We start from the raw sequence: 27,235 nt of genomic DNA on the forward strand, positions 1-27,235 counted from the left end.
CGGCAATGTGTTTTCTGAAGATAGAAGTGTGTCAGTGGGTCTGTTTCAGTCATATCTCCCCACCAGCTTAGCAGCTTCGCTTTGCCAACAGCCTGCAGTTCAGTGTTGCTGTTGTGACTGAATTACTGTCAAGAATGTAAAGGTCACCTGCATGATGATTGATATTTGGGCCCATGCTTGCCTGGAGACTTGCTCACAAATTCACTATGTCAGGGACAGAAGCACCACTGAGCAGCTCAGATGACCTAGCCCAAAAAATACACTGGTTTTGCAAGTGCTGGCAAGGCTGGCAAAGAACAATTTGCAATAAACCCAGAATATTGAGTACAGGGAAGGGAGTGAAAAGCACTGAGTACTTTTCTATGTAGTGATTCATCAGGGAAATTGTAAACTGCTCATTGAGGCCAATGATTTGGCCTGACCAGCCAGTGAAACAGGGCCTTCTGTCTTGGGAGCCATCAGCGCTGGCATCTTCATCTCAGCCTTGGTGGCCCAGGTCCCACAGTGCTTCTGCATCCTTGTCGTAGTCAGTAGCTTCCCCTCTGGAACTATCTCCTGCTCTGCTGGAAGGACTCCCATTGATTTCCAAGGACTCTGGATCGGTGCCTAAAAGCCCACCATTTACAAGGAAGAGATTCATCCCTTGGCAACTCAGCCCATTTATTAAGAGCCACGTTCTGTGCCATTTCTTCCAAGTGTATTTGGATGTGCTTTTGTCCTATAAATCATGTCTGTAGAGACACACTTGGGGCTTTGTCCTGGCCATGTGTCAGCTGTCTGCAGTCCAGCTGGTTTCTTTGCCGAGCAGGTGGTGTGGCCTCTGGAATCTGTCACCAGGACAGTACTGAAGGACCAAGAAAGACAACCACCAGTTTTGTATATTCTGTACAGATGTCAAACGAGCCTGAAGGAGAGAAGGAGAGCAGAACAGTGCAGCTTCAGTCCTGATTGCTTGCGGGTGCCAGAGGGTATAGAAAAGAGCTAGGGCAATGAGAGGAAAAACTCTGTCCCCTGCCTTGGCACACACACCTGATATCATGCCCAAGTGCCAAAATGAGTGTCATGTGGACTTCCCAGGGACTTTGTGACACTGAGTGATCGATCAGTTGAGGAAAAAGCAGACAGAAATCATAAGCAGGTGAGCCCAAAGTGGGGAAAAAAAAGTGCCACAAGTTCACACATTCAGAGATGGCTCATAGCTGAGTCATCATAAAGAAATCATTATAGTTCTAAGAAATTTTCATCTCAGTACTCAACAGTGGACAGGAAGACAAATGTAATGCCTGGAATTCTTAGAAAATTAATAGAAAGATCTGTTTAATCTAGGAGACACAGGCATTACAAGAACTAAGTTTTGGTAGTAAAAGCCAACCAATTCCATCAAAATAAGGCAGGGTTGAAATTCAGCGGGAATAGTTAACCATAGGAACTAATGATTACGTGGGTATTGGGTCTACATTTCTTCATAGTTTCAGGCCAAAACACAGTGCAAAAGCCAGTTCTGTCTTAATCATCAGCAAGTTTCCGAGCTCCCTAGCCAGGGGCAGTGCAGTGAGTAAGCTGTGGTGCCGAAGACAGTAATCTTCTTCCCTCCCTCCTATGACATCCATGGATCTTCTGAATCCTTTTGGCTTATCAAAATGTGGCCTTGATTCCTGTGTTGTTGAACAGAGTGCCTTACAATACTAATATAGAATTGATTTTTAGTATTTCGAACATAATTTTAAAACTCCCTCATGAAACTGGAACATTAAAATGTGCTTTCTCAAATATGGCAGTTTGCTTTATGACATATGAAATTCATTCTCAGTAGAGAATGGAAATAGCAATTGCACAGCTTCTATAGAAGGCTGGCTGTTGCTTCCAAGTACTTTTATTCAAGGCCTACCCCAGCTGTTAACAGACCAAGTGGAGATTAAAACTGCGCTTTCTCCCTTAATCTCTGTATGGTGGGCTGTGTCTTAAAAAAGTATCTGTGCACATAATAGTACTCCATTTCCCTTTTCTGAGAAAGGAAGCATCCATTTCATAAACTAATTGGTAATATTTATTCTTTTCTTCATGTTGAAGTATTCTTCTAAAGGAAGGACCCCTGTAAAATCTTTTGATATCCACCCGAGTAGACTCTTGATTTTAAATGGTGTTATATATAAATTTGACCAAAATGCTACAGATGCTTGTGTAAGCACTTCTTTAAGGTTATCAATCTTTTACAGGAAAAAGGTGGTTGATGCTACTCTTGGTTACCAGATTTTTGACAGTAAAGTTCAGGTAGCTGTCCTGGCCGTCGGGAACTAAAAGAACCTAGGTCACTGTGTTTGTTCCCCTGTGCCACTGCTATGAACAGAACAGGTCAGGAGCACTTTCTATTCCCTCTAAGGGACTTCCCATCTGCAGTGGGAATCAGCATGCATGATTACAGGGTAGAGATATTAAAGACAAAAAGAAGAAAGAAACAGGCATCCATAATGGAGAGGCAAGAATTTCTGGTTAGCAAGAAAAGCAGAGGAGGTACTGGAATATGTAAATCCACTTACTGACCCAAAGTGCAACAAGCAAATAGCAGGATTAAACAGGCAGGAGCCTCCCAAATCCAGCGGTGATACAGAACCCAGGAAAGGATATTATATCATTGAAAGGCTCCTGTGATAGTCTGGACTCTCCACTCTGGTTGCAGCATCCCAATATCAATTGCCAACCTGTTAAGCCCTGCCATAAATCTGTCAGATTACCGTGCACTAGATGAACCAGGTCACTAAATTGTTAGAGGGGCAGTCTTTTTTTTTTTAATTCACTTTTTTTTATTTAGAGTAATGCGCTAATCTAAATTAATGATTCAATTAGAAAGTCAAAGTAGACAAGGGGATTGTGAGTAAACACTGAATTGGAGCAATCAATTGTACTATATTAGCTAAAAGATTGGAAAGAGGAGTGTTAGCAAAATGGAAGTTAATTAGACGGCTGGGAATTTTCCTGTTGTGTTGCCAGAGAAAAATTGCTTAGAGGAGTAAATGTGTAAAGACTATGATCCAAACACAGCATTAGCAATGCCTAATGATGGTGTTGAAGAGAAGCACAGCACCACAGAGTGTGCAGTTTACTATGTTAAGGTGCATACAGAACTGGATTCTTACAATATAGATGACTTCAGCTGTTAAATCTGAATTGGGAAGAAGGGAAGAGGGGAGTGAAGGTTTCTTTTCATGGGCTTTAGACATGTTTTCTTTCAGAATTCTTGCTTTAGGAGAAATATGTTCAGGCACACAACTCAGCAGCACTGGAAAGCTAGCCAAAAGAAAAAAGAAAAAAAAAAGAACAAGGGGAGGATCCAGCCCCAGGCTGGCCAGAAGTACCATGTGTTCCCAAGTGACCTGCCAATTTTTATGGGAGATGGGTGTTTAACTCCTCTGTTTCTCCTCCCTTTCCCCCTTCCTATCTTCTCTTCAGTAAATCTATGTCCAGCAACAAGGGCATAGGATTTGTCTTTGCCAAGGATGAGTCAGAGAGCATCCTTACAAACAGGCTTACCCACTGTCCACGCTCCCATACAAGCCCATTCTACAAGAAGCTGGGGAAGCTCCACTGTGGCAATGGATTACAGGGCATCTCTTGCACCTCAATTTCCTCCTGCTTCCACAGCATGGAGTGAATGCCAGAAAGGCCAGATGGTGCCTGCCAGGGTGGATGCCTGGGTCACAGGGCGAAAGCTGCCTAAGCCTGAGCTAAACTTGTGGTGCCAGTTGGCCCACGGGGTGGGGGGGGGTGGGAAGGAGGCAAAGGCAGGAGATTTGGCACAGCACAAAGGGACTTGCTGAATTGTGTGTGACCTGCTTGAAAGTTCTTTCTGTTTTCAAAGGTGAGAAGGATAACCAAGGTTAGCACATCATGACTATTCTCTTGTAGTCAGCAGATGCGTATCAGTATGAAATGGGTGCAAGTGAAATCGTAATTGAATGATGGAGCGAAATATTCACCGTGCACTCTCACAGCAGTTTTGTGTTTTCAATTTAACCTCTATATTGACACCTGTCAAGTGCATTGACTGGTATCTTGTTACATATAAATCCTTTATGCTTTAGGTGCTGCCAAGGTAACTTGCCAGTCACGTTTAGCTTCTCAGTTTTCATTTATATCCAGTTGGAAGACCTGGCATTTGGCTGTACCACTGAAAATGGGTTGGCACCATTTGCTTGGATGCAGACCTAATAATTTAAAATACTGGAGTAGGGGCAATTTCTTCCTTAAGTGATTGCCAAGTACTTCGATTTGTGCAGTGAGAAAGGAGCAGCTAGCAGGCCAGCAGAATGTCAATTGGGATTCCTAATGCATCTTGACCTGATACAGGGTATCCTCCCAGTGATTTTGTGGCAGTGCTCCTCTGTTGGCTTCACCATGGCCGTGTTCCGGAGGAACACCTATGAGAGAGAGGGGTTGGTTCCCCTCAGCTTGCACAAGTCTCCTAAGACTTAGGCAGCAAGTAATGCCTCACTGAAGACAGATTGCCAGACCTCATTGTAGGGCTTCTAACATCCGCAAACCTCAGTGTTTTCCCACCTTTTAATGTATCTGCCTTCCTGACATGATTCCCTTCACTGGATACTGTTTTAGAACAGTGACATTCTTTAAGTGACTCAGTTAAGTAGTAGTGATAAATTTCATACTTACTACACTTTTTATCAGCTCTTTGGATTATGTTCTTTTTTCAATGTATGCAATTCAACTTCTATTTCTGGTTATTTAAGTTAGGCACCCTCCTTTTGTGATGATATAGTTCGTTGATCTGTGATCTACATAGGTATTTACTTCCTCATGTTATTTCTATTTTTAAATTTTAAATATTTCTAATTTTAAAATTCCCTTCAACAGTGTTGCATGAACTTGTTGCAGTGTTGTGGGGTGTTTTTTTTTTCTTTTCTCAAATTAACATTGCTGTAAAAACCTTGAACTGTATCAAGTTACGCTAGAACAGACTTTATGATATTACAGAGATCTTGCTTTCATTCAGCCAAAGAACTCCCTCACTGCAATACTTATATTCACTTGCATTTACTTCTGGATTCTAGTGCCTTCGCTGCAGTATCAAAGAGGTGTGGTAGCGGTGGATGATGGTGGCCCTCCATTTAGAAGCAGAGAATTACCTGCCTATTTTGACTAAAGTATAAAGCTATAATTTTCATGCAAGCTTTCTGTCCTTCCGTCAGTCAGCATCATGGACCATTCCAAAGGTCACAGAAGTAAAGATGAGAAGCCTCTTTATGGCCTGATGTGCTGCTGATGGTCAGGTTTGATCATTCTTTCCCTTTTCTCTGATGTTGTAGGCCTCCGAAGTCTCTCGAAACAGAGGAGTTACTCTGTTGGCCAGACCAGGCAATAGTCTCGTAACAGCTATTCGAAACCAGCACCATCATGAGACATTACCTCTGGGTAAGCAAAGTTCAAAGCCATGCTCACAAAGATGCTTTTTAGAACTCCTCACCAACCACATGCACTACCTTGTGTTGCCCTGTGCCTCACTAGCAGTGCAGCCAGTGTGCCCCTGCACAGTCATTGTGACAATGGTCAATAAAGTCTCTGTACTTTCCCCCCCCCTCCCCCCCATTTTCCAGCTTACAATGACAAGATTGTTGCATTTCTACGCCAACCCAACATTTTTGAGATGCTGCAGGAGCGTCAGCCCAGCTTGGCCAGAAACCATGCACTCAGGTACCACTTTTTTCCAGACTGCTGAAACCAAGTTCCAGGAATGATTTCTTGTAGAGTGGGGGAAAACAAATTCTAGTAACTGTAGTACAGAAGATGAACTTAAGCCCCTATGGACCTGTCACCATTAAAGGGTTCGTGTGGACCACCAGAATCTGTGTAGTCACCGTAGTTATTTTCCACAGACACTCAGGAAGGAAAAAGAACCAAAATAACTATGGGCGAACAGTGACATTTCCATTCTAAGTATTACTGAGTAGCAGCAGCTATGCTTTTCAGAAGATAGGGGTAACATTGTGTTTGGATGGAAGTCAGCAGCAAAACCCCCACAACTTCAGCAGAACCAGGATTTTACCTAATGGATGGATTTACACCCATGCATGGACATAGTCACCCTAGATTTTGTAAAGAAATAGGAACATTATGAAGTAAATTGTACTCTTGTCTTTAATCTTTCTCACATATGAATTAATGGTACTTCTTTCCAAAGTAATTAAATTGTATCTTTCTTTTTCTTATGCCCATTCCTTTCCTAACAGGTTTAAAAAACAAATAAAATAAAATTTAAAAAAAAAAAAAAAAACAGAACCAAAAGCCAATACAGTTTAAACTCATTCTAATTCCAAAAGTTAAATTAATTGTTTTGGCCAAGAACCTAAGCTGGCGTTAGTCAGCCTCAGCAATGCCAGTGTGCACCAGCTAAGAGTTTGACCAAGAATCTAGTTCGTACTGTGCAGTAAAAGACGTGGCTGTGGGACTGGCGGGGGAGGGGAGGAAGAGCAAGGGGAGAGCCTTCAAGGTCCTGCAGCGCAATTCCTGCTGATAGTCTTACTGGCTGGCAGCTTACCTGTGAGAGCCAGACAAAGAGTTCTTTGGGTGTAAGGATTAGACTTCCTTCCTGGAGGAATTAATGCGTTCAAATAAAATGAGGGAGACAGAATGAAAAATGCTCCCGGTATTCATGATGTACATTTCTGTAACTGAGAATTTTTTGTCTTCACCATCAATTTATTCCAGACTAATTTTTTTTTCTCACCTGTAGTTTGAATTCTCATTTCTCAGAGAACAGATGTGGCTTTTATCTCCTTTTGAGCAGAGAACAAAATTGACTAGTGATAGGGACTAGACAGCTTAGCCAGTGCGTAATGAGATTTGTAACAGGATATTGAGCCCTTCGCCTCCGGGTCATTGCTTTGATTATACCTTATGTCAGGAGTGATCCCAGGCTACCGCCTCACACTCATACAGCATGTATTAAGCAAATTCGTAGGAGACAAATGTCGATCTTTTACAGGGCTTGATTCTGCAATACATTGCAGCCTCACCCAGCAAGGTGCTAAAGCACAACCTTGACTTGATACTAGAATAAATATTCTTGGACACTGCAATATGCTTTAGAAGCACACTGACAGACTTGGGGTGTAGATCTCCATCTCCATTATCCTCATCTTGCTGGTAGGATCCTAGCCTGTTTCCCATTCCTTATTAGCATTCCTTTAAACAACAAACTGTATGATTTTGCACATGTACTGTATAACATCTATGTGATCATTTAATATCAAATATATGTTAGAGTGTTTTTTGCCAGATAGAACTGACAGAGGTAAAGGAAGTGGTATGATGTGAAATTCTCTTAATGAAAGGTGGTATATTAGTTGCAGCCTTAAACAAAAAGTCTGTCTGTCAGTGACCTTAGCACTACACATGCGCTTATAGGACTAAGAATCACTCTGTTTTCTAAAATACAGTATAAAATCTCTTGCTTTTGTATCAGGGAACTGAGTGATATAAATAGATATTTTTTTCAAGTTTGTTAGTGAGATTAGAGAATGAATCAGGCAGTTGTTTGCCATTTTTGTAAGGAGAGAAATGGGAACTGGCAAAATACCAAGGAATAACAACTGTGTGCATGGTTCACGCCTTGATAGTGGCAGGTTTTCTTCTTTCTCTTTCTTCTCAATAATACCATTTATGTTACAGGGAGAAGATCCATTACATTCGGACAGAGGGTACACATGGGCTTGAAAAGTTGTCTTGTGATGCAGATTTAGTAATTCTGCTGAGGTAATCAATTTGATCAAAAGCATAATGTAATTACTTATGGTACCAGAGAAGCTGGCTGGCTTTTTCTCAGCATAATTGAAAAGATTTTATTAAGTCTTCCGGGTCATTTGTAATTAGAGTAGAATTCATTTTTACTGATAGTCACCCAAAATAATACAGCCAGAGTATATCTGTCAACTGTTACTTCCTGAAAGGCAGCCTCCATCAGTGCAGTAAACTCTGTCCCCAGCCAGCTTAGTCAATGTAGCTGTTACTGTCAGGTAGCAGATAAAAAAGAATCAGGTCAAGATGTTTCCTTTTAGTGGAAAAATTCTTGTTTCCTTTTTTTTAAAAAAAAAAAAAAAAGAGGAAAAACCTTGTCTTTCTCAGTGCAAATGACTAATGTAACTGATCATGAAATTTCTGGTTTTACCACAGCAGTGCTGCCCACACATGCAGGACCATGTCACACTAATAAAACCTCGATGTACAGTGCAGTGAGCATTGCTTGGGTAACCTAGATAAGGCTTCAGTTTTTATTAGGACCAGAGAGCTTGGTCTTTGGGCGCTAGCTACTTTTGTTCAGCACAGATAGGGACTTATTTTGTTGTCCTGTTCTTACATGGAAACCATTGCATTACCCAGGTGGTTTTGGTATGCTTAGCACTGCCTAATGCACAAAGTTTACAGCTTATTCCCCTCAACTTAATCTGAATGGTCAAAGAGCTGAGCTATATGAAAATGTATAACCCAAGAAAAACAACCTGAGAGACAGATGTGTGTATCTTTTCTTCTGGCTGCTAATGCGTTGAAGTTGCCCCTGTTTACTACATAGCCTTGGGTCATTACTCTGTATCGGCAGATTGAGCCAGTGTGTTAGCATGAAGCATCTAATAAAATTCATTTTGTTGTTCTTTGTTACTGGTGACCATGCCTGATGTGGTAAACCTGTGGATTTTATGAATCTGTAAGCTCAGAGATGCACCCAAAATTCTGACCGCAGCAGACTTGCACCATACTGCATATTTATATTCCTTCATGTGATGAATGTGAACAAAATCTCTTCCTGTCACTTTTTCCATGCAGCCTTTTCGAAGAGGATATTATGTCCTACATACCACTGCAGGCTGCCTTCCATCCTGGTTATAGTTTCTCTCCTCGTTGCTCACCCTGTTCATCGCCCCAGAATTCTCCAGGTAAAGGGATGGGGAAAACAATACAAAATCTTGCATTTGTGGTATTTCTCCTAATAGATACAAAGGAGCAGATTCAGAGCTGCCATCAGCTGCCAGCCTGCTAATTCCAGTGCTCACTCTTAATCTGACCCCGGCTGCTTTTATGCTGGATCAATTGCCATTGCTGTTACATATCTGTTGAAATGTTTACAGTAGCTGAAACACATAGATGAGAAATTGCCCATATGGAAGAAGGTATTTTCCTGCTGTTTATGTAGTTGGAAAGGATTAGGATATGAGAATGGTGCACTCCAAATAAACTCACTGACATGGAAGCACATTCATATTCTGTGATAGGAGCGAAGAGCAGCTTCCGAATCAAAGATGTATTGCAATACTTCCAGTGCTCCTTTAAAGTTCAGTCTCCTCCACTCGGTATTCCAAAGACTTTTCTTCCCAAGACTCATCTATTTTAAGACCTGAGGGGATCATCTTGATGATCTAGTCTGACCTCCCGTGTTGAGCCCATTAACTTAGGTTTGACAGGATTCATATTTTCCAGAAAGCCATGCTGTCTGAGAAGGTTATTTCCAGCTGTGGCATGTCTCTGTGGTTATTGTTTATGCTATAGAAATCTGAGGAGCTAATGTCTCCCTTTTGCCAAGATATACTACCTCCACTGCAGTCTCGCTGCATGGCTGCATCCAGTGGCCATTCTGAGAGAACCGACAGAAATGTGATCTGAAGAAATCCATTTTTGGCCAAGCTTAATTTAAATTATCTGGTTTCAAACAAAATTAATGGGACAAGGGACATTCAAATCTCGGAGCTGGCTGTGGAAAATTAGAAGATTTTTTGATGTGAAGAATTTAAATGCTGAGCCCTTGTCTATAGGAAGGCAGTGTTTTGTCAGAATGTCCCATTTTCATCAGTGAGTTTTAACACCATTGCTGATACAGTTCCCCTCCTCTACGTCAGGACAGGTCATAAGTCTCCTGCAAGACAAAAGTCTAAGTATTTGGTGGCAGCATGACTAAGGAGAATGTTAAAGGAGCGGCACTGGTCTTTACTTGTTCTTGTGAAAAGACAAGAAGGGCAAATACTCATTTCTGGCAACATACTGTCTGCTTGCTTCTTTCTGCCACTGGTTACATAGCCCATGAGAACACCCATTCTCTTATGTCCTGGGGGAAGAAATGTCTAACAGAAGAAAAGAAGCATCGCAGGGGATTCTCTTTGCACTGCATGTAAATATGCCTTTTTGTTTCACCAGCAGAGACAATTAGTAATGTCCTTCCCTCCTGGCAACCACGATAAATTATGCTCCCAGTGAATGTGATTTTCCTTTTTTTTTTCCCTTCCTGTGGAGGACTTCCTGCCAGGTTTCTCATAAAAGGGCTTGTTTTTATTGTCTTCTGTAATGAGATAGGGAAATGGGATTTCATGGATCCATTCTTTGACCCTTTATGCGTGGCACTTGTTTATACAAAAGGACTGATCAGCTACTTTGAAAATGCAGACTTCAAAACAAAACAGGTGCCAAATTGCTAAAAATCTGCTGTATGTGTGAATCATAATAGGAAAATGTAGCATTTCTTGCTGACACAAATCCTTCTTGATGCCACAAAGGGGTTTTGTGTTGATAGCTGGAAGTGTTTAATATACAGTCAGATTAACACAGGGAAACCCGATTCCCAGCTTGGCGAGGGTGCTAGGCTCCAGTGAGGAGCATTGCTTTGAGCTCCAGAGGTTTAATCCTGCCAAGTAAGGGGATCTCCTGTACGATGCAGAGGAGAGAGATCTCTAAAAAAAGGGAAAGAAAACCTAAATAGCAGTGACTGTGAGTGGGAGTTATGCATGTCAGTCTTTCTCGTGCCTTTCTGATCCTTGAATTTCCGTTCAGATCGATCACAGTTAAAGGCTGAGGCAACGCACAGGTTCACACAAGGCAAGCTTAACAATTCTTTTAGTGAAGAAGATACAGACCCTAGAAGTCATTGCAGTCACTGAATGATAGGAACTTACAGTTCCATTAATGCCAGGTAGAACAAAAATAATACTGAATGCCATGTATACCTGTGAAAAGTTCCTCATGCATTTGTTAGCCTGTTCTGTCTGGAAGCATCAGCTGCATGATTTGGAAATTTCAAAGCCCTTTATACTTTAGGATGCTGTTCATTTTCCCACCAGGGCTGCAGCGAGCAAGTGCAAGAGCACCTTCTCCATACAGGAGGGACTTCGAAGCCAAGCTGCGCAATTTCTATCGAAAACTTGAAGCCAAAGGGTATGGGCAAGGTCCAGGTAAAATTAAGTGAGTATTATGACAAGTCACTCAAAAAGTCAAAAGCATGGCGTCTTTTATCTTTATCCATGAATGAAGGCACTCGGAGTGGGAAGCACACCAGAGACTGCACTTTGTAAATGAACAATCAGGGCAAGATAAAGTCTTAGTATGTCCTGCAAAAGTGTGACCTTCGAGAGGTTTTTGTGTGAAAGTGTTATTTCTTATAGATTGATATTGCCTTACACTCCCATTCCCTACCTATTTAACCGGGATGTTGCTATTCCTGCCTATAATTTTCTAGTAGGAAAACCATCCATTCAGGCAAATGTCCACCAAAGATTATTGAAATCTACGCCACTGTAACGATGGAAGGGCTCCCAGTCCTTTGGATCTACATATCAGTATAACTCAGGACCAGAGTATGACCCTACGGAAGTTTGCCCAGATATGCCAGTTTAACTTTCTGTGGTTCTTTGTGTTGGTAGCACTCCTGAAGTTGAACTAGAGGGGTTTCTGCCTCTCTTCATGTGTTTTGGGGATCTCTGTCACTTGGTTGTGGGATTCGCTTTACAGGCATCTTGTTAGTTGGTTTTTGAGTCTGTACCTACTTGTGCTCCACCTAGTTATCCAACTTGGCCAAAGGACTATGTGTTTCTAAGGTATTTCCTGGGCATCTGGTTGAATTTATGCATTGGGTTGGCTTCCTACCAAATCACATCTGTTGTGGAAAAAAGTAGTGTGAAGCCAAGCAATGTATTCCAGGGAAACATCATCATCAAAATATTCTCACAGAGCTGGGGAGTCGGCCGTTGGTTATCACTTTTGGTGTCCTGCTAAGTGGCTTCAAGGCACACACGAAATACATTTTAGAATGTCTGTCTTAAAATGTCCATGAACAAGAGGGATTTCTTGCACAGGTGATGTTGAAATGTACTATTCATTAAGTCATTTTAGAGGTTGGCGGAGGAGTGAGAGGTGTACTGTCTAAACAGAGGTTGATACTCCCTTTGCTTACCTGCTACAGAAGCAGTAATTCTGTGGGCATTCACTGGATTAGATCCAGGAAGAGTGTGGGGCCAATCCCAGAAGGCTGTGACCTCATATATGCAGGAAACTCACAGCCCCTTCTGCCATAGCAATGTGTACGCGGAGGGTGTTACAGAGACGCTTAGCGGTAGAGCAGCTCTTTGAACCTGATCACAGCGTTGTGAAAAAGTTCACCTTTGAGGCACATGGAAAAGCCTAATGAGACAACTCACTGAAAACCCATAATGTTCAAGTAGCGTGTGCACCAGTGGATGCAACTTCATTAAGTTCTCTTGAGAATGAACATCTCTCTTTACTAGCTCTTACCCTCAGCCTCACAGGCTCACACAAGACTCAATCATTAGGTCTTTATTTCTGCCTCCCTTTGCAGGTTAATTATACGGCGTGACCACTTGCTGGAAGGCACCTTCAACCAGGTAATGGCATATTCACGCAAGGAGCTCCAGCGGAACAAACTCTACGTCACGTTTGTTGGCGAGGAAGGGTAGGGAACCACAAAATGCTATCAGTTTTGAAGTAGCTGTTGACTAAGGCTGAGACTCTCTTGTTATGTAATGCTTCTTTGGTTTTGTTTTACCTCTGAGTAAATGATTCATCTTAATCAGCTCAAACCTTTGTTAAAAACAACAATAGCAATAATGCTTCATTTTCCTATAGCACCTTCCATCTACATGTCTCCAAGTGACAATTTAAGTGGTTAAATCTGATGTCTTCTTGCTGCCATAGGTATTTTGACTGGCTGGAAGGCAAAACTGAACTACAGACCCGTGTTTACACACTGAATCAGTCTCAGGACTGTAATTAGAGACCAGACCTTTATCCCCTTTGTTACTCTAACTCTTCAAAATGGATCTGGTTTTGCTTCAAAAATTTTTGCTTTGCATGCCATCCAATGACCATTTGTTATCCATATGTGGACTTCTTGTTTCTGGCTGAAGTGAGAAACGTGAATACCATTCAGTCCTTACAGTTTAATTCACCCAGTTGGAAGCTGAAAGTAATAGAAGTGTCTTATGAAGACCTTTTCTCAGGAAACCTTCTGCCAGCCTTTCAAATCCAGGAGCCATTCTTGTGTGATTAAAGCCAGCCCCTGACCTTTTCTTTCCAAGTCTAAACAATCTTTCAAAGCCACCCTGGCTCACTCACCTCAAGAGCTGTGTTGTAATTGAGGCTTAATCCACATGCTTTTATAATGGAAAGACCATTGTGCATATTTCCAGTGTTCCATATAACAAGGGCACGTATTGTATTTCAATAGCTTTGCATATAACGTTTCTTTTTTTACAAAAAAACCACATGGGTAAGATTTCAGTTCCAAAGGTGCCAGAGCAGTAAGGCTCTGGGGCAGCTCTCGGAGTGTCCAGCAGCTGCTGACACTGTCAGCTCTGAGGTCGCATGTCAAGTGAAGAGCTTCTGCCAAGGTGACTTTGGGGACGTTAGGTCCAGTGGAAAACAGAAGTCACCAATCTCAGAGGGTGACTCAGTGACGTCAGTGTCAGGGGTTTTCTTAACTCTTACTTTTTATGCTCCGTGGATGCAATATTATTTAACAGAGGTCGTCTTTCACAGCTGGTTTTGCCTCTGGCTTGCAAGTAAAGCATAAACATGCAGCATACTTCAGCTTGCATTTTTGAATAACGTTCTAGTGTGCTAACACTAGCCAAAGTCATGTTGTTTTCCCCACATCTCTAATAACTTCTACTGTGTGTGGCACGGTGTCCTCAGGAGAAATTACAAACCAATTTGATTTGCAAATTCATTCATTCTTCACTGATTCATTTACATCTGAAGGTACATTCCCCCAAGGTTTCTACTGTTTAATGCTAATACAGATTCTGCTGGAGGGACTCCAAAATATCAATTCCCTACTGAAAAGAAGAGTTGATGCTGTATGGACACAGCTTCCCATGTGTTTCAAAGCTAAAATGTCATCAAAAATGAACTGTGAAGGCTTTATGATGAGTTAATGTGTTGCCCAGAAATGCAATACCTAGGCTCTCCTTTGGAGGTTTTTGAATACAAACAAGTGCTGTTCATAGTTCTTCACTCCAGTCGTCATCAGGCTTAGCCCAGTATTTTAATATCTGTTGAACAGATCTGTTAAATGACTAGCACCAGTGATTCTTGTGGGCTTATTACCATCCCCTTTTGCTGTTGTGGCTTTAGTCTCACCACATGATCCTAGAGCTAAAGCTCCTCAAAGAGAAAAGTACTGAATCTCCAGAAGTGAAACAGAGGAGGATGGGCCGGCCTGCCCTTTATCACATTTCTAATTGCACAGATCAATCATTCAACACCTTGTGGTTATGCTTCCATAACTTCAAACATAAGACAGAACGTTCTGATCCAGCTGCAGTTTTCTGCTCGCTTTACATTTGTTAAGTAGAAGGAGTAGTGCCCATCTCTGAAAATCTTCCGGCACACGTGACATATGGCTACAAATTATCTGTTCATATTGCTTGCTACATGCACGTTTATTTTAGGTTGAAAAAACTACCTACCACTATTAGAGGACGATCTGTTTTTAATAAATCCATCACAGTTGGATTTAATGCATTCGTGAAGCTTTTTTGGTTTGTTTCTTGGGTTGGGTTTTTTTTTTTTTTTCCCAAGTTGAGATAATTGGAAACAGCTTGATTTAAATTTGAGTTAAAAAAAAAAAAAAGCACAAGTTAAAAAGGTGACTCTCTACAGAGCAAAATCATGCAACAGCAAAGCAGATCTTCAGATGTACCACATGTGTTTGAAATTTTCAGAAAAGTAGAAGAGCTTAGAGGGAACAACTGAGGAACCACCGTTCTACCTTAAAAGACAGTTCTGATGGGCCTTGGTTTTGTTCAGCATTGACCTTCAGGTTATACCTCTAGCTAAGAGCATCCTTGGAGCTGGATTGTATCTTTGGTTACATCTCAGTGTAGGAGAGTAAAAGCAACTTCTGCTCCAGCCTGGGCTGTCTGGGCTGTGAACCCAGGTGTTCATAGGCAGGTCAAACCCACCCACGAAAACGCTAAAAAACTTTGTACCTCTGATTTACTAAGCCTTTGGAACAAAGGAAAAGAAACTACTTAAGGGATGTGTCTGAGTTATAATTCCTCCCAGATCAGCCTGGATGCTGGTGAAGGTTCAGCACCATGGCTTGTTCAGGGCTCAGAACCAAGTTTTGAAAGGAGGGGTACACCGTGTTAGAAACACGTGGCTGCCACAGGGTAGGTGTTAGACAGCAGCCAATGTCGGCAAAACCCAGAAAATTCGCTCAAATGGGAGTGAGACTCATTTTATCTTTCTTACCTTTTCCTTTCCAGGTTGGACTACAGTGGCCCCTCCCGAGAATTCTTCTTCCTTCTGTCTCAGGAGCTCTTCAATCCCTATTACGGGCTGTTTGAGTATTCAGCCAACGACACTTACACTGTACAGATCAGCCCCATGTCTGCCTTTGTTGAAAATCACCTGGAATGGTAAGAACATTTTACGCGGAACTGAACAATCCTTTTAGAGCAATACGGAAATGAAAATGCAAAATACAAAAGCTGCCAGTTTAGACTAGACTGCATACAAATGTCATTGCTTCTGCTGGGAAGAAGGGGGAAGCAGGCTGGGAGAAGGAAGAAAGGGAGTCTGTAAATAAAACAGCAGGCTCTGAAAAAGCAGTTGTGATGAGGTGGTACTATAGAAGTGTCCGGCTCACATTACTTGGGACTTGATGTTTGTTTACTTCTGTGTGAATTTGAAAAGGACAAGGAGAAGAGCTCTGCTTAATCCAGGCCTCATATCCTTGGTCCCTTTCTAAGAATAGCAAGTGTGGTCTTTCTGTACGTCAAGCAGCATTGTGCTTGGAAGCTGTACAGTGTTCTGTAAGAGCCACTTTGCTGCTCTGTACCTACTACAGGCCTTACAAAAGGGCCAGTGGAAGCGGATTCTTTTCTCCCCTGACAGAGCATCCCAGCTTGTATGTGGCAAGGCCAGTAGAGCAAGCAGGTACTTCACCGTACCAAGTATGTGTGCAAACAGACAAACTGCTGATCTTCTTCCTTTATCAAAAATTCTGAATGCATGTTGTGATCTCCTTATTTTTCTATCTGCCTCCAGATCTGTTTGTCTTCGGGAGTTGTTTTCCCTTTGATAGTTTCAGATGTGGTTCAGTGAAACATGGGCTGCAAACCCTGGGCATCATTTGGTCCCTTGTGGGACTTCATTGTGTCAAAGAAATAGTGCCACATGGGTTTGTTCCTATGATGTTTTTCTTTGTCTAACCAATCTCACTAGCTCCTCTCAGAGATCCCTTTTTTAAAATGGATTTTTTACCACTTTAAAATGGAAGGTGATCCAGGCCCCTTTTAGATTGCAAATAATACATGCCTCTCTATTCTTATAAACAGATCCTCATTTGGCTTACAGTGGGCAGGAGATCAAGGACAACTAAATGGTTATACCATCACCTCTATTAAGGTAGCAGTGGGGAAAAGAGGGTTGTTGCTGGGACTAGCATGGGCTCTGAATTGGTGGGGGTTTTTGTGTTATCACTTCCAGCAGTGGAGCACTATGCTAACAATGATCCTTGCATTAGAGTGTTTCTCTACTGACGTTAGCAGGAAGAGAGCAGCTTAGTTCTTACAGCTTGTCCATCTCCCACTCCAATCCTGTTCATTAGACATTATGCAGTGGCTTCTTACTTTTCAAGAAGAAATGCAGTCTGCCCTTTGTTCAGCTTAACAGACAACACAGATAAACTTTTGATTTAGGAGGCTGTATTTGTGAAGATGTGTTTTGATTTCGGGGCGTGGGACCACTTAGGCAGGTGCAAACCCAAGATCACTCTGCCCACACTGTGAGCAAACTGGAAGCAGGCATTTTTCTCCAGAAAAGGTGCTGCCGTTTTATCTCAGCAATATTTGAAATAAGCCCTCTTATCTGCTATAAACACTGTCATTGTGAAGGGTTCAGCTGCAGTTTTCTTTAGGGATAAATTCTGCTGCAGAAAGTATGTAGTTTGTTTGATCCCCTCATTGTGTTCTTCTGTTCACTGAGAGATTTCAGCATGGAAGAGGCAATTTTTTTAAAGGTCTCCTGGGCATATAGAACAGCAGAAAGACACCTCATATGATTTTCTGTAGTTGTTAGCATTTAACTCTGAAATCAGTAGCAGCTGAACACTTCGGACAGTCGTTCTCCAACTACACGTATCTGTCTATAACAGGCTTCTTGTATACAGAATGTTATTTGGCCTTTGGGCATTTTTGGTTTTCTTTTAGAAAAGAGAAATGAAGTCCTTTGGCCTGCAGAAGGAAATAAATGCTGTGTACAAAGAGGTTTGTACATAAAGTAGTCTAAATAGGGCAAGATGCAGGACCCAAGGGGAAGATAAGCAATCCAGTAAGTGCTTGGAAATACTTCTTGAACCTGTTATGGAAATAACTGACTGAGACCAGCAGTTTATAATTAGCCTGGTAGGTTTCGTGATTGGCTTGTAGATATCCAGACATTCTACATGTTTTTTTGACTGACCTTGGCTACTTATGTGTAACCCTAGAGTACTGTACGGCTGAAACAGGGTTTGGACTAAGCTTTTTAAAACTCAAAGAGTACGATTGTCCTATAAAGGCTTTATAGGCTAACTTCTCTCAGGGCACTGTACTAACTTGCTTGTTATTATTTGTTCACGAAGAATGGGGGTTTCTGAAGTTCTCAGTCTTTCTCCAACTTTGTTCGTATCCAAGTCAGTGCTAAAACTTCTGTTTCTCAGATTTACTTGTTGATATGATTCCAACAGAGCCTCCTCCCTCTAACATGCAAGAAACAAAGATTATTTTCCTGTTCCCAAATCTGTTATGAGACATCAGTTAACATAGATGGATGAATCAGTTTTGAGGGTCCCAGGGTCACAGATAATTAATATTCATATTCTTTTCAAAGCTTGAAGCTTGATGTCAGTCATAAAACCCACACAACCACAATTGGTTTAGATTTGCAGATGTCTTGAACTGTATGACTTGTGGTGCTGTGGGGCTTATCATTTATGTGGAATCTATCCTTGCCATGTTTTTCTGTACAGCAATTCTTCAAGACCTATTCAGACATGGCTATATTAAGAAACAGGGCTAGCAAAAAAAAACCTCCCTCAAATTTATTGTACATTTTTTTTCCTTAAGCAAATGGTGGCAAGTTTGAGATAAATACAAGAAAATGCAAAGATGTGAAGTTTTGTTCATATTGGCAGAATTGAGAAATACACTGCTCTTTTTTTCCCTGGCTGAATAGTTACAGTTCTGCCCCTTTTAATGGTTTATTTCATGCCTTGCTCTTTGTACAAACAGCATTCTGAGTCCAAAATGAGCACATCAAAGCACAGAGTAGTTGTATGTATGCCAAGTTAAGAAGGAGACATAATGACTGGAAAATATTTCTCATTTATGGAGAAACTGAGATTTAACACCTTTCCTGCAAGCTTCCATTGAATAAGACTTTTTCCTTCAGTTAACACGTGTGCATGCTGAACACGCAAAATGCAAGATATCACACATTTTCAAAGTTTAAAAAACCCATTTTAAATCCCTCTGTATCTGAAAGGACACAGTTATATCTCTCAACCTAGGAAATCAGATGATACACATCTTTATCTGCATGCTGCAGGATGTACCTGAAGCTCAGAAAAGCTGCTTTTAATCCATGCCAGTAATGAGCCATTCTATCTGATCTAGGTAATGTGTCTAGCTCTTTGCCTGAATATTTGAAAATATCTCCCAAAGTACTATTTATACCCCCACTTAGCTTGCCCTTTTCCGAGTGGGTAGAATGTGGTGGCAGCTGGTATATACTATTTCAGTGAAAAGAATATGATTTAGCCCAGAAATAATATTCTTGTCTTTGCTCTTGGTCAGGTGTTTTGGGCAACAAATAGGGTGAGTCACTGAAGAATCCTTCTCAAGTTTTGCTCAGTATGCTGGGAGACAGCCTGGTGGGAAATACTAAATGTTTTTATCACAACCTCATGCAAAGTTAGAGGTGTAATATTCCATACAGCTCCATAGTGCTGAGTTCTTGCATACTAACAAATGGCTCCCAGTAGCTTGCCACATTAGCTTCTCACTTTCCTCCCTGCTAACAGTCCTTTGAAAGATTTTAGACTGACTTTCAGTTCTCTGCAGCACTGAAGCACTTGGGGTCCAGGATGCCCAATATTAGATGGTATATAGAGATACTTTTTCACTGGGATGAAAAAGGTTTCTGTCTTTGATTTAAATGACTAAGGTTTGATTGAATATTGTAGTTCTGGTTTTCACCAAAAATAAGTAAATAGGAAAAGGTTGGATGGGTAAATCAGCCTTGAAAAAAAGAAGAATCCTGATGCATAATAGATAGAGGAAATGTCTTTCTGAATTCTGGGAACAAAATACCTAGTTCCAGGGTTTGCATAGTCTCAAATCTTCGTGTGGGTCACTGGTTACTCCCCCTGCCTTCTTCAGGGTGCATTTTCAAGGGCTCTTGAAAGTTGCTGGTGTCTTTCCACTGCATCTCATTCACTCTATTGTCACAAAATGATTTGCCTAATCATGCTGTGATACACTGTGGTTTTCCTCCGGTGTTTGTTTTGCCTGTCATTTTCCATAGTCCTTCCCTACTCAGCTCTAGCTAAGCAAATTAGTAAACTGAATGTTTGTTTCTGTGACTATTTCTGTATTGTCTTCACCAAACCCGAAGAGAATTAACTCTGTGCTGTTTCATTGTTCATGTAGCTACCCATTTCAGACGTTGTGATTTGGCTGTCATCAAAATACCGCGTAAGAATTTCCGCTTCTTAGAATAAGGCAACTCTCAGTGTTTTCTTGTGATTTTTCCCTCCCTGCTATGAGTACTTAATCTGACAGTGGCAACAAATGCATCATCTTCTCAGTTCACAAAACATTGTGTTCACCATCTGCTGTGAGGTAGAAATCCAGTCTCTCTTTTTCGTATCTTTTGAGTGGGCCAGAGTTTTCCTTCACAGCGGTCCTGCTCCCCTGAGTAATCCAGTAAGATAATTTAATGCACCCTTCTTTGAGAGACAGCACTGTACCCATAGCACGGTCATCTGCACCAGACTTTTCGTCCCCAGATCACTTGCCTGATATTTTATCTGACTTGCTGCAGCAATCCATGTCACATCATCTATTTTGGAATGTTTAGTTCATTGCATGTTTGTAAATGTGGAACCATAACCAGAAATGTGAAAAGAAGCCCAGTCTCTGCATAGAAGACCAGATGGCCTAGACAGATAAAATCATTTGCAGACATTCATTTGGAGTTCTGAGGGATGCTAACTTGAAACATGTTTTTCTGTGTTTTCCTAGTGAATTAATGACAGCATGTCTTTTTTAACAATTAGGCATTTGCAGACCTTGCTGTGACATTTATGCAGCCAGAGAGCAGTACCCCAGTGTCACAGTTAACTTGGAGGTGTTTACAGCTTGCTAATCATACTCAGCATTCTGTATCCATCTCAGAAAAGGCCTGATCGGGTTTGTCTGTTTGTTTGTTTTTCTTTAAATGAAATTTAATACATTTTGTTTGCAGAACCTTATTAGAAAGTTGAAGATTTGTGAGTAAAATGTTTTTGTGCAGAACCCTACTGAAGACCACAAATACGATGTGATAGTCAGGCCCAGTGGCCCAGGTCCCCAGAAGCTGTAGGCTGATTCCTGGCTGCAGTGTCCTAATGAACTCCATTTACTTAATGCTCATTTGGAACTGCTTTGAGGCAGGAATTTCTTCATTAAGTTCCCATAGTTCACCTTTCCTTCTGCCCTCCGATACCCCTTGGTCCATGCTGCCGAATGGAGTCAGACAGAAGACTTGCATGTATTTCTACATCATATTCTGTAGGCGGATGCAAGCCTGTTGCACCCACTCTCCATGCAGACACAGACTTGCATCCCCTCTGCTCCAAGCCAGCTGGTGTGGTTACTGCAACACTGAGCCGAGAAAATATATGCTGCCTCCCATCAGGGATTACTTCAGGCTTGGCACTGCCTCGATCGCTTTTACGTGCCCTGGCAAGCTTGGCACATGAGCAGAGCAAGCTCCCTTTGCCTGCACAGTGCTGCGCGGGTACAACCCCAGCCAGACTCTGACCTTCCCTTTCATTTATTTCATGTAAACGAGAAACCACGCGGCCATCACTTTCCATCTCAAGCATGCCAAAGAATCCAGGGTATTATTTATCCCATTTTTTTTTGTTTTAATAAACCCAAGAAGAACCAAGAATGTTGCAGCCTCAGCTGTTCTTTCTCCTTGGAGAGCCTGGTCAGTTTTCTTAACCCAATTTCATTAGGAGCTGTGCTTTGTGCAGTTGCCCTGCCTGCCCATCAGACAGTTTCCTAATCAGTTTGAGACCTATGTGACAGGAAGGTAAACATCTCAAAGATACTAATGGCCTAAAAGCTTTGCAAACCTGGGGGCTGAGTAAAGGATAGATGTGCAGAAGGATGCCTCAGTGAGGGCAGGCTGGTGAGCTGTTTGGCCTCTCAGCTGGCCAGTTAGCACCAACAAGCTGACAGGTCCATCACAGGTGCAGGCTGCAAACCAGCTATAGCATCTCACTCAGTAGCTTGAGGATGTGAGGGAGAGCTGCGAAAGCTTGGGCAGGCAGAGGGAAGAAACTGGAGATGCTCCAGAGCATGCCAAGTACTAGCAGAGATGTGTAGGTGGAAGTGGAGCTCTTGCAGTGTTGTAATGTAGAGCCATCAGAGACAGATCTGTAGGAAACAAAGCTCCACTAGTCCTGCTACATGGAGAATGACTTATTTCAATTAAAGTGTTTTTAAAGAAAGTGACAAATTGCCTTATGACCTAATGGGTTGTATTCAGACGATGACCGGCTCATATGATGGATTTAGACACATTCTGTGGCTCTTTATAGAAACAGTGGAGAAATGTAGTCACAGCATCTAAGCAGGAGGTCTGCAAGCAGCCATAACTCCTCTCCACTGACTGAAAGTAGCTCTGGGGAATATGTGGCCTGAACTACTCATTTATTTCTAATTTGTCAACTGTTGTGGCAGGCAACCTACGTATGGCCCGATACCTGTTTTATTGAGGGAGTCAGAAACACCGAGTTTGGCTTGGGGCTCCAGTGGGCCAGTTGTGTGGGTCTGCGTTTAGGTGGGGAATGAATTTAGAAGAGCTATCTTGAAGGGGCCTGTTTATGCTCAACACTGAATAATCATCTTCTTAAAAATCAGTTCAGATGTAGCTCCCCAGAGTGGGGCATCCAGCAACATCCAGTTGGTTTTGAAATCAGATGATTACCTCTTTGCCTCAGTTTCCATCTAAAGAGATTTCCTAGTATGTAATCAACTTGAAATCCATTTGATGTACACTAATGCTCTGAACTACTTTGAAATTCTCAGATGAAAGGCACCATAGAAAACCAAAGCATTTAATGTTCCATTACACTATAAATTTTAATTACTAGCAATATCTTATTTTAAATAAATCATGTTTGCATGAAAAATTTTCAAGCACTACTGTAAATCTTCTGGACAGGAATGATAATAAAATAAATATGCAGCTGAAATAATTTTATAAGGTCTTTTCACTATGTGAAAAGGGTACGTTACTGAAATGCCTTCTTGCTGCTCTGCTGTGATCTCTTTCAATACCTTCTGTACTTAAGTAAACTTTGATTTTCCTATTAAGTTTGATGTATGACTATATCACGTAGGGCCTGCCTCAACAGCTGGTTAATTATTTATTAAGGGTCAGGAGGAATTGGAAGATTAAAGGCAAACCAGACTGAAGGAGAAAAAAAACATTCTCCCTAACTGAGCTTCTACAGCAACCTTTTTATTAAAAGGGTTCTGCTTTATATTTACTTTATTCTTGACTTTCTGTCTGTTAGTAGAGGACTTTTTTCAAGTTCTTTTGAGAATCTGGATGGTGGTGTCACATGGGTTGAAAGAAGAATTGTCTCTGTCTCTCCTCCCTTTCCCTTCTCCGAATCTCATAGTGTCTAGCACTGCTTCCATAATTACAGTTTGGTTTGAGGGAAAGGCGGTTGTTCTGTTTTGTTGGGTATTTACAAAAGTCATCTTTATGGTTTTTCCCTTGCGTAAGGCCATTTAGTCTTGTGCAACACTGTGGATTAAATTTGCCCAGAGATGGGAGACTTCACAGGCAGATCTCTGTAGCGTCTCCCCTTCGCGTGTGGTAGAGGAGAAGAGGGTAAAATCCACAGTGCCTGCGAGCATGGGGGCCTGCAAGGAAGCATCAGGGTGGGCACTGACGGTGCGTTCATTTGTAGTGGTGAAAAACTCCCAAGGAGTGATGAATGTCCTCCTATCTCTTGTTCCAGCCGCACCAGAACGGCAAGGCTGCGCTGCCCCTGTGAAGTGTTGCTCAGCCATCTCTGCCCCTCCTTATTTCTCACTACATTTTATTCAGACTTCAGTAAGGTAAAGTCAGGTACAGCAGGTGCAGAAATTCCAAAAAAAAACCCAACCTTTTTTATTAGTAAACAGAATTCATACATCCAAAGAAAGACTGCTTGTGGAGCAGAATTGTTTTCAGTAAATCACCCAAATTCATTTGGGGTATTTTTGAGTAGAAAAGGCATTTCTCTTTGTGTAGGGATCTCCCTGGAATATTTTGAAAGTTAGAAGTTTCATTTGTCCTTTGAAAATTATGCTTCATTTCAATATGTTAGTTATGTTCAGTATGTTTTAGTATTACATTAAAATGCAGAAAAGGGGAAGATGAAAGATTTAAATTGATCTTATCTGATTGTATTTAAAGGAAGAAGGGCAATGTCAAGTTTGTCAGTTTGCCCCAACTTGGGATAGGAATATTTTTCAACGTCTCAATGAAATTATGAAGGATGAGAAAAAAAAAATGAGAGGCTGTACAACCTCTATGAAAAAACATGTATCTAGTAACAAGAATCAGTGTCTTGTGCCTCATGGAAGGAAGCTTTTTACATTGTAGCTTATGGCTTGCATTCTGGAAAAGACAGACTAGAAACTGGAGTTAATTAATTGGATTGGAGAGACTGATAAGGAAAAATTGAAAATTTTTTTGCGCTTCAGAACAGCAACGCAAAGGTCCAGGTCTGCTGCATTCTGCATGCTCACAGGAGAGGCTTGAAGCTGTCAGTTTGCAGTGGTATTAATAAAAGCTGGAGGTGTCCAGCGACTTGCAAAACAAGACCTAAAATGGACTGTCAAAACAATTAATAGCATGTCTGAATTTCAGCACACAGATTTCTTTGTTTACTCAGTTGAGGGACCTCATCCCACGAGTGCGGGGATCACTAGCTGAATTGCAACGCAGTACAAACCCCAGTGCATGGCTGCACAGCTCTGCACTGCAGGCAGCCGTGTGCAGTTAGCTTGAGGTTATCTGCATCACGCTTCATCACGTGCTGCAAACGCTCCTGGCTGCTTGCCGGTGAGTTTATACTGAACAGTCTCACTCATGCTTAAATACCCCAGAGCGGCTGGGAAGGATGTGCTGCCTTTGACTGGGAATAAGTCCGTTATTACGGCTTCAGTGCTCATAGTTACCCAATGCAGGAAAATGGGTGTCGTGGTGTAACCCCCGCTGGTAACTAAGTACCACGCAGCCGCTTGCTCACTCCCCCACCCCGAGGGATGGGGAGGAGAATAGGGAAAGAATATAAAACTCAAGGGTTGAGTTAAGAACAATTTAATAGTTGAAATAAAATGAAATAAAACCAATAATGATAATAATGATTATAACAATTATGAAAAGGAAGGAGAAGGGGAGAGGAACAAAATCCAAAGGGAAGGGGGAAGACAAGTGATGCACAGTACAGTCGCTCACCGCCCGGTGACCGATGGCCAGCCCCTCCCCTAGCAGCGATCCCAAGGCCCCGGCCACCCCCACCCCCCACCCCCAGTTTATATACTCAGCATGACGTTGCAGGGTATGGAATAGCCCTTTGGCTAGCTGGGGTCACCTGTCCTGGCTGTGTCCCCTCCCAAATTCTTGTGCCCCTCCAGCCCTCTCCCTGGCAGGGCCTGAGAAACTGAAGAGTCCTTGACTTAGCATAAACATCACCCAGCAGCAGCTAAACCCATCTGTTATCGATGCTGTTCTCACACCACATCCAAAACGCAGCACTGCAGCAGCTACTGAGAAAATTAACTCCCTCCCAGCTGAAACCAGGACGACGTGCAGTCATTTGGTTGTGCTTGGCCCACTTGTCTCACAGGTGAATAAATCTATGGATTTTCCCTGTAGCTTGACTATTTTCTTTCAACGCATGGCAAGGCTAAGGAAAGCAAACATAAAATCATGCAATGTATGAAACTTTACTGAAACATTGGTTTACAAAGTGCCCCACCAGCAGCCTTTCTAAAAGGTTTGACTGAAAGATCAAAATCCGTTGATAAAAATGTTCTGTTGCTGGCTTAAAAATCAACCCATATGCATCAGACTGAGTTGATCCATAAGGGGCTGCTCATAAACTAGAGCTGATTCACAAAATAACCTAGCCTTTTAAGGGAGGCAAGAAAGTAAAAAATGTCAAACAGACTAAACAACTAAAATGGAGCTGGGACTCTGAGGGCTGGGACTCCATTGCTGTCTCTTCCAATTGTTCTCTGGATAACATTAGAGAAGTCATTTTACTTTTGCGCTTAGGTTTTCTCATTTGTCAAATGAAGCACTGGCACTGATCTCCTCTGTAAGCTGCTTGTAAAAGATCGGCCAGTCACAAATACCATCTGGGATCTGGGAGTTGTAAAATGTAGAGGTTTGCAGTCTTCTAGCCAGTAGTTCATACCTCAGCCTGCAGCTCCTCTGTAGGTACTGGGCAGAACTGGAGGAGAGTTTGTCAACAGTCTTACAGGCCCAGTCTGTTTTACGCGTTGTGCCGGCAGGATAAGCTAAGCCCTGCAAGCAGACCAGTTTCTGATGAAGGTTAGTCACATTTTTGCTGCCGTATTTTGCCAGGGGTTCTCCCGGGGGAGGATGATTGTACGTTATGGTCCATGAGGTTGATAGTTCTGCAAGCAGAGACAGCCACTCCGGCACTTGGCCACGCTTCTTCTCTCCTCCTCCAAAACACAATGCTGATGGAACTTCATTGTTACTGCTCAAATGACATAAATAGATGCCATAATAATGAATAATGAATAAATTACATGAGTAATAAATAAAATATTGTAATAAATAAAACATAGCACAGATTTCTTGTTAGAGAGAGACCATCTACTTGATTAATCTCTTTACTAGTTTATAGGCAGAACTGGAATCAATTCTCTGTTGCCTATGGCCGGAGTCCCTGGTGCTGGGCCGGGCGGTGACGTGGAGCCTGGCGTGCCTGTGCTGACTCGCGCCGTGGAAGGCCCAGGGCCGGGTTTGCTCAGTTCTGTATCCGCAGCAATAACGTCTGACGCGGTTCACCTGATGTGCAAGGAGCCGGTGCGGCTCCCCCTCGGCGTGGGGCTTGGTAACTTGGATGCAGGGCTCTGCAAATGCAGCTGTAGCTGTTCCCCTGTGTGAGCGTTTACCTGGAGCCACTGTGGGCTTAAACTAAGGAGGTCTCCCAAAAGCAGCTGTTTGATAGAGAACCTGAATATCTGATAGCTGTTGAAGAGAAACCTGAGGGGATGCTGTGAATTTCCTTTATCTATGTTATCTTTGCCCCTCATTTTTCTGGAAAAAGCAGAACAGCCTACAGCTTTCCTGATAAAATCGTGCTTTTTTCTCTGTGACTCAATTAGTCTTTTAACCTTTTCTGACAGTTCTTTTGTGGTGGGTGTAGCCAGGGTATAAGGAAGATGAAAAGGCGTTTTGAGTGAACATGCAACATAGCTAGGTTAGAGACGAGGAAAAGGCTTGAAGGACTTGATTAGATTAAATGAAGAAGCAATAAGGTTTGCATTATGTCATTGTTTTTCGGTTACTGGTAAATCAAGTTGCAGGAATTGTTTGAGGTTTAGTTGCTAACTCAGGGTACGTGAGCTCCGGAGATTTAGAAGGACATTAA

At 42.0% G+C, this 27,235-nt stretch overlaps 1 protein-coding gene across 2 annotated transcripts in view; it reads left to right on the plus strand.

The window, feature by feature from the left end:
* The window catches only part of HECW1 (HECT, C2 and WW domain containing E3 ubiquitin protein ligase 1), a 258,160-nt gene that overhangs the window by 207,073 nt on the left and 23,852 nt on the right, over positions 1 to 27,235 (plus strand). For both annotated transcript variants that reach the window (XM_055709166.1, XM_055709165.1), the window contains 7 exons: positions 5,319 to 5,424; positions 5,607 to 5,703; positions 7,681 to 7,764; positions 8,830 to 8,939; positions 11,109 to 11,229; positions 12,620 to 12,733; positions 15,552 to 15,704. In XM_055709166.1, the coding sequence (XP_055565141.1) occupies positions 5,319 to 5,424; positions 5,607 to 5,703; positions 7,681 to 7,764; positions 8,830 to 8,939; positions 11,109 to 11,229; positions 12,620 to 12,733; positions 15,552 to 15,704 (785 nt within the window). The remainder of the gene's footprint in view (positions 1 to 5,318; positions 5,425 to 5,606; positions 5,704 to 7,680; positions 7,765 to 8,829; positions 8,940 to 11,108; positions 11,230 to 12,619; positions 12,734 to 15,551; positions 15,705 to 27,235) is intronic.

This window comes from Falco cherrug, chromosome 4, assembly GCF_023634085.1.
Source record: "Falco cherrug isolate bFalChe1 chromosome 4, bFalChe1.pri, whole genome shotgun sequence".
Lineage (NCBI taxonomy): Eukaryota > Metazoa > Chordata > Aves > Falconiformes > Falconidae > Falco > Falco cherrug.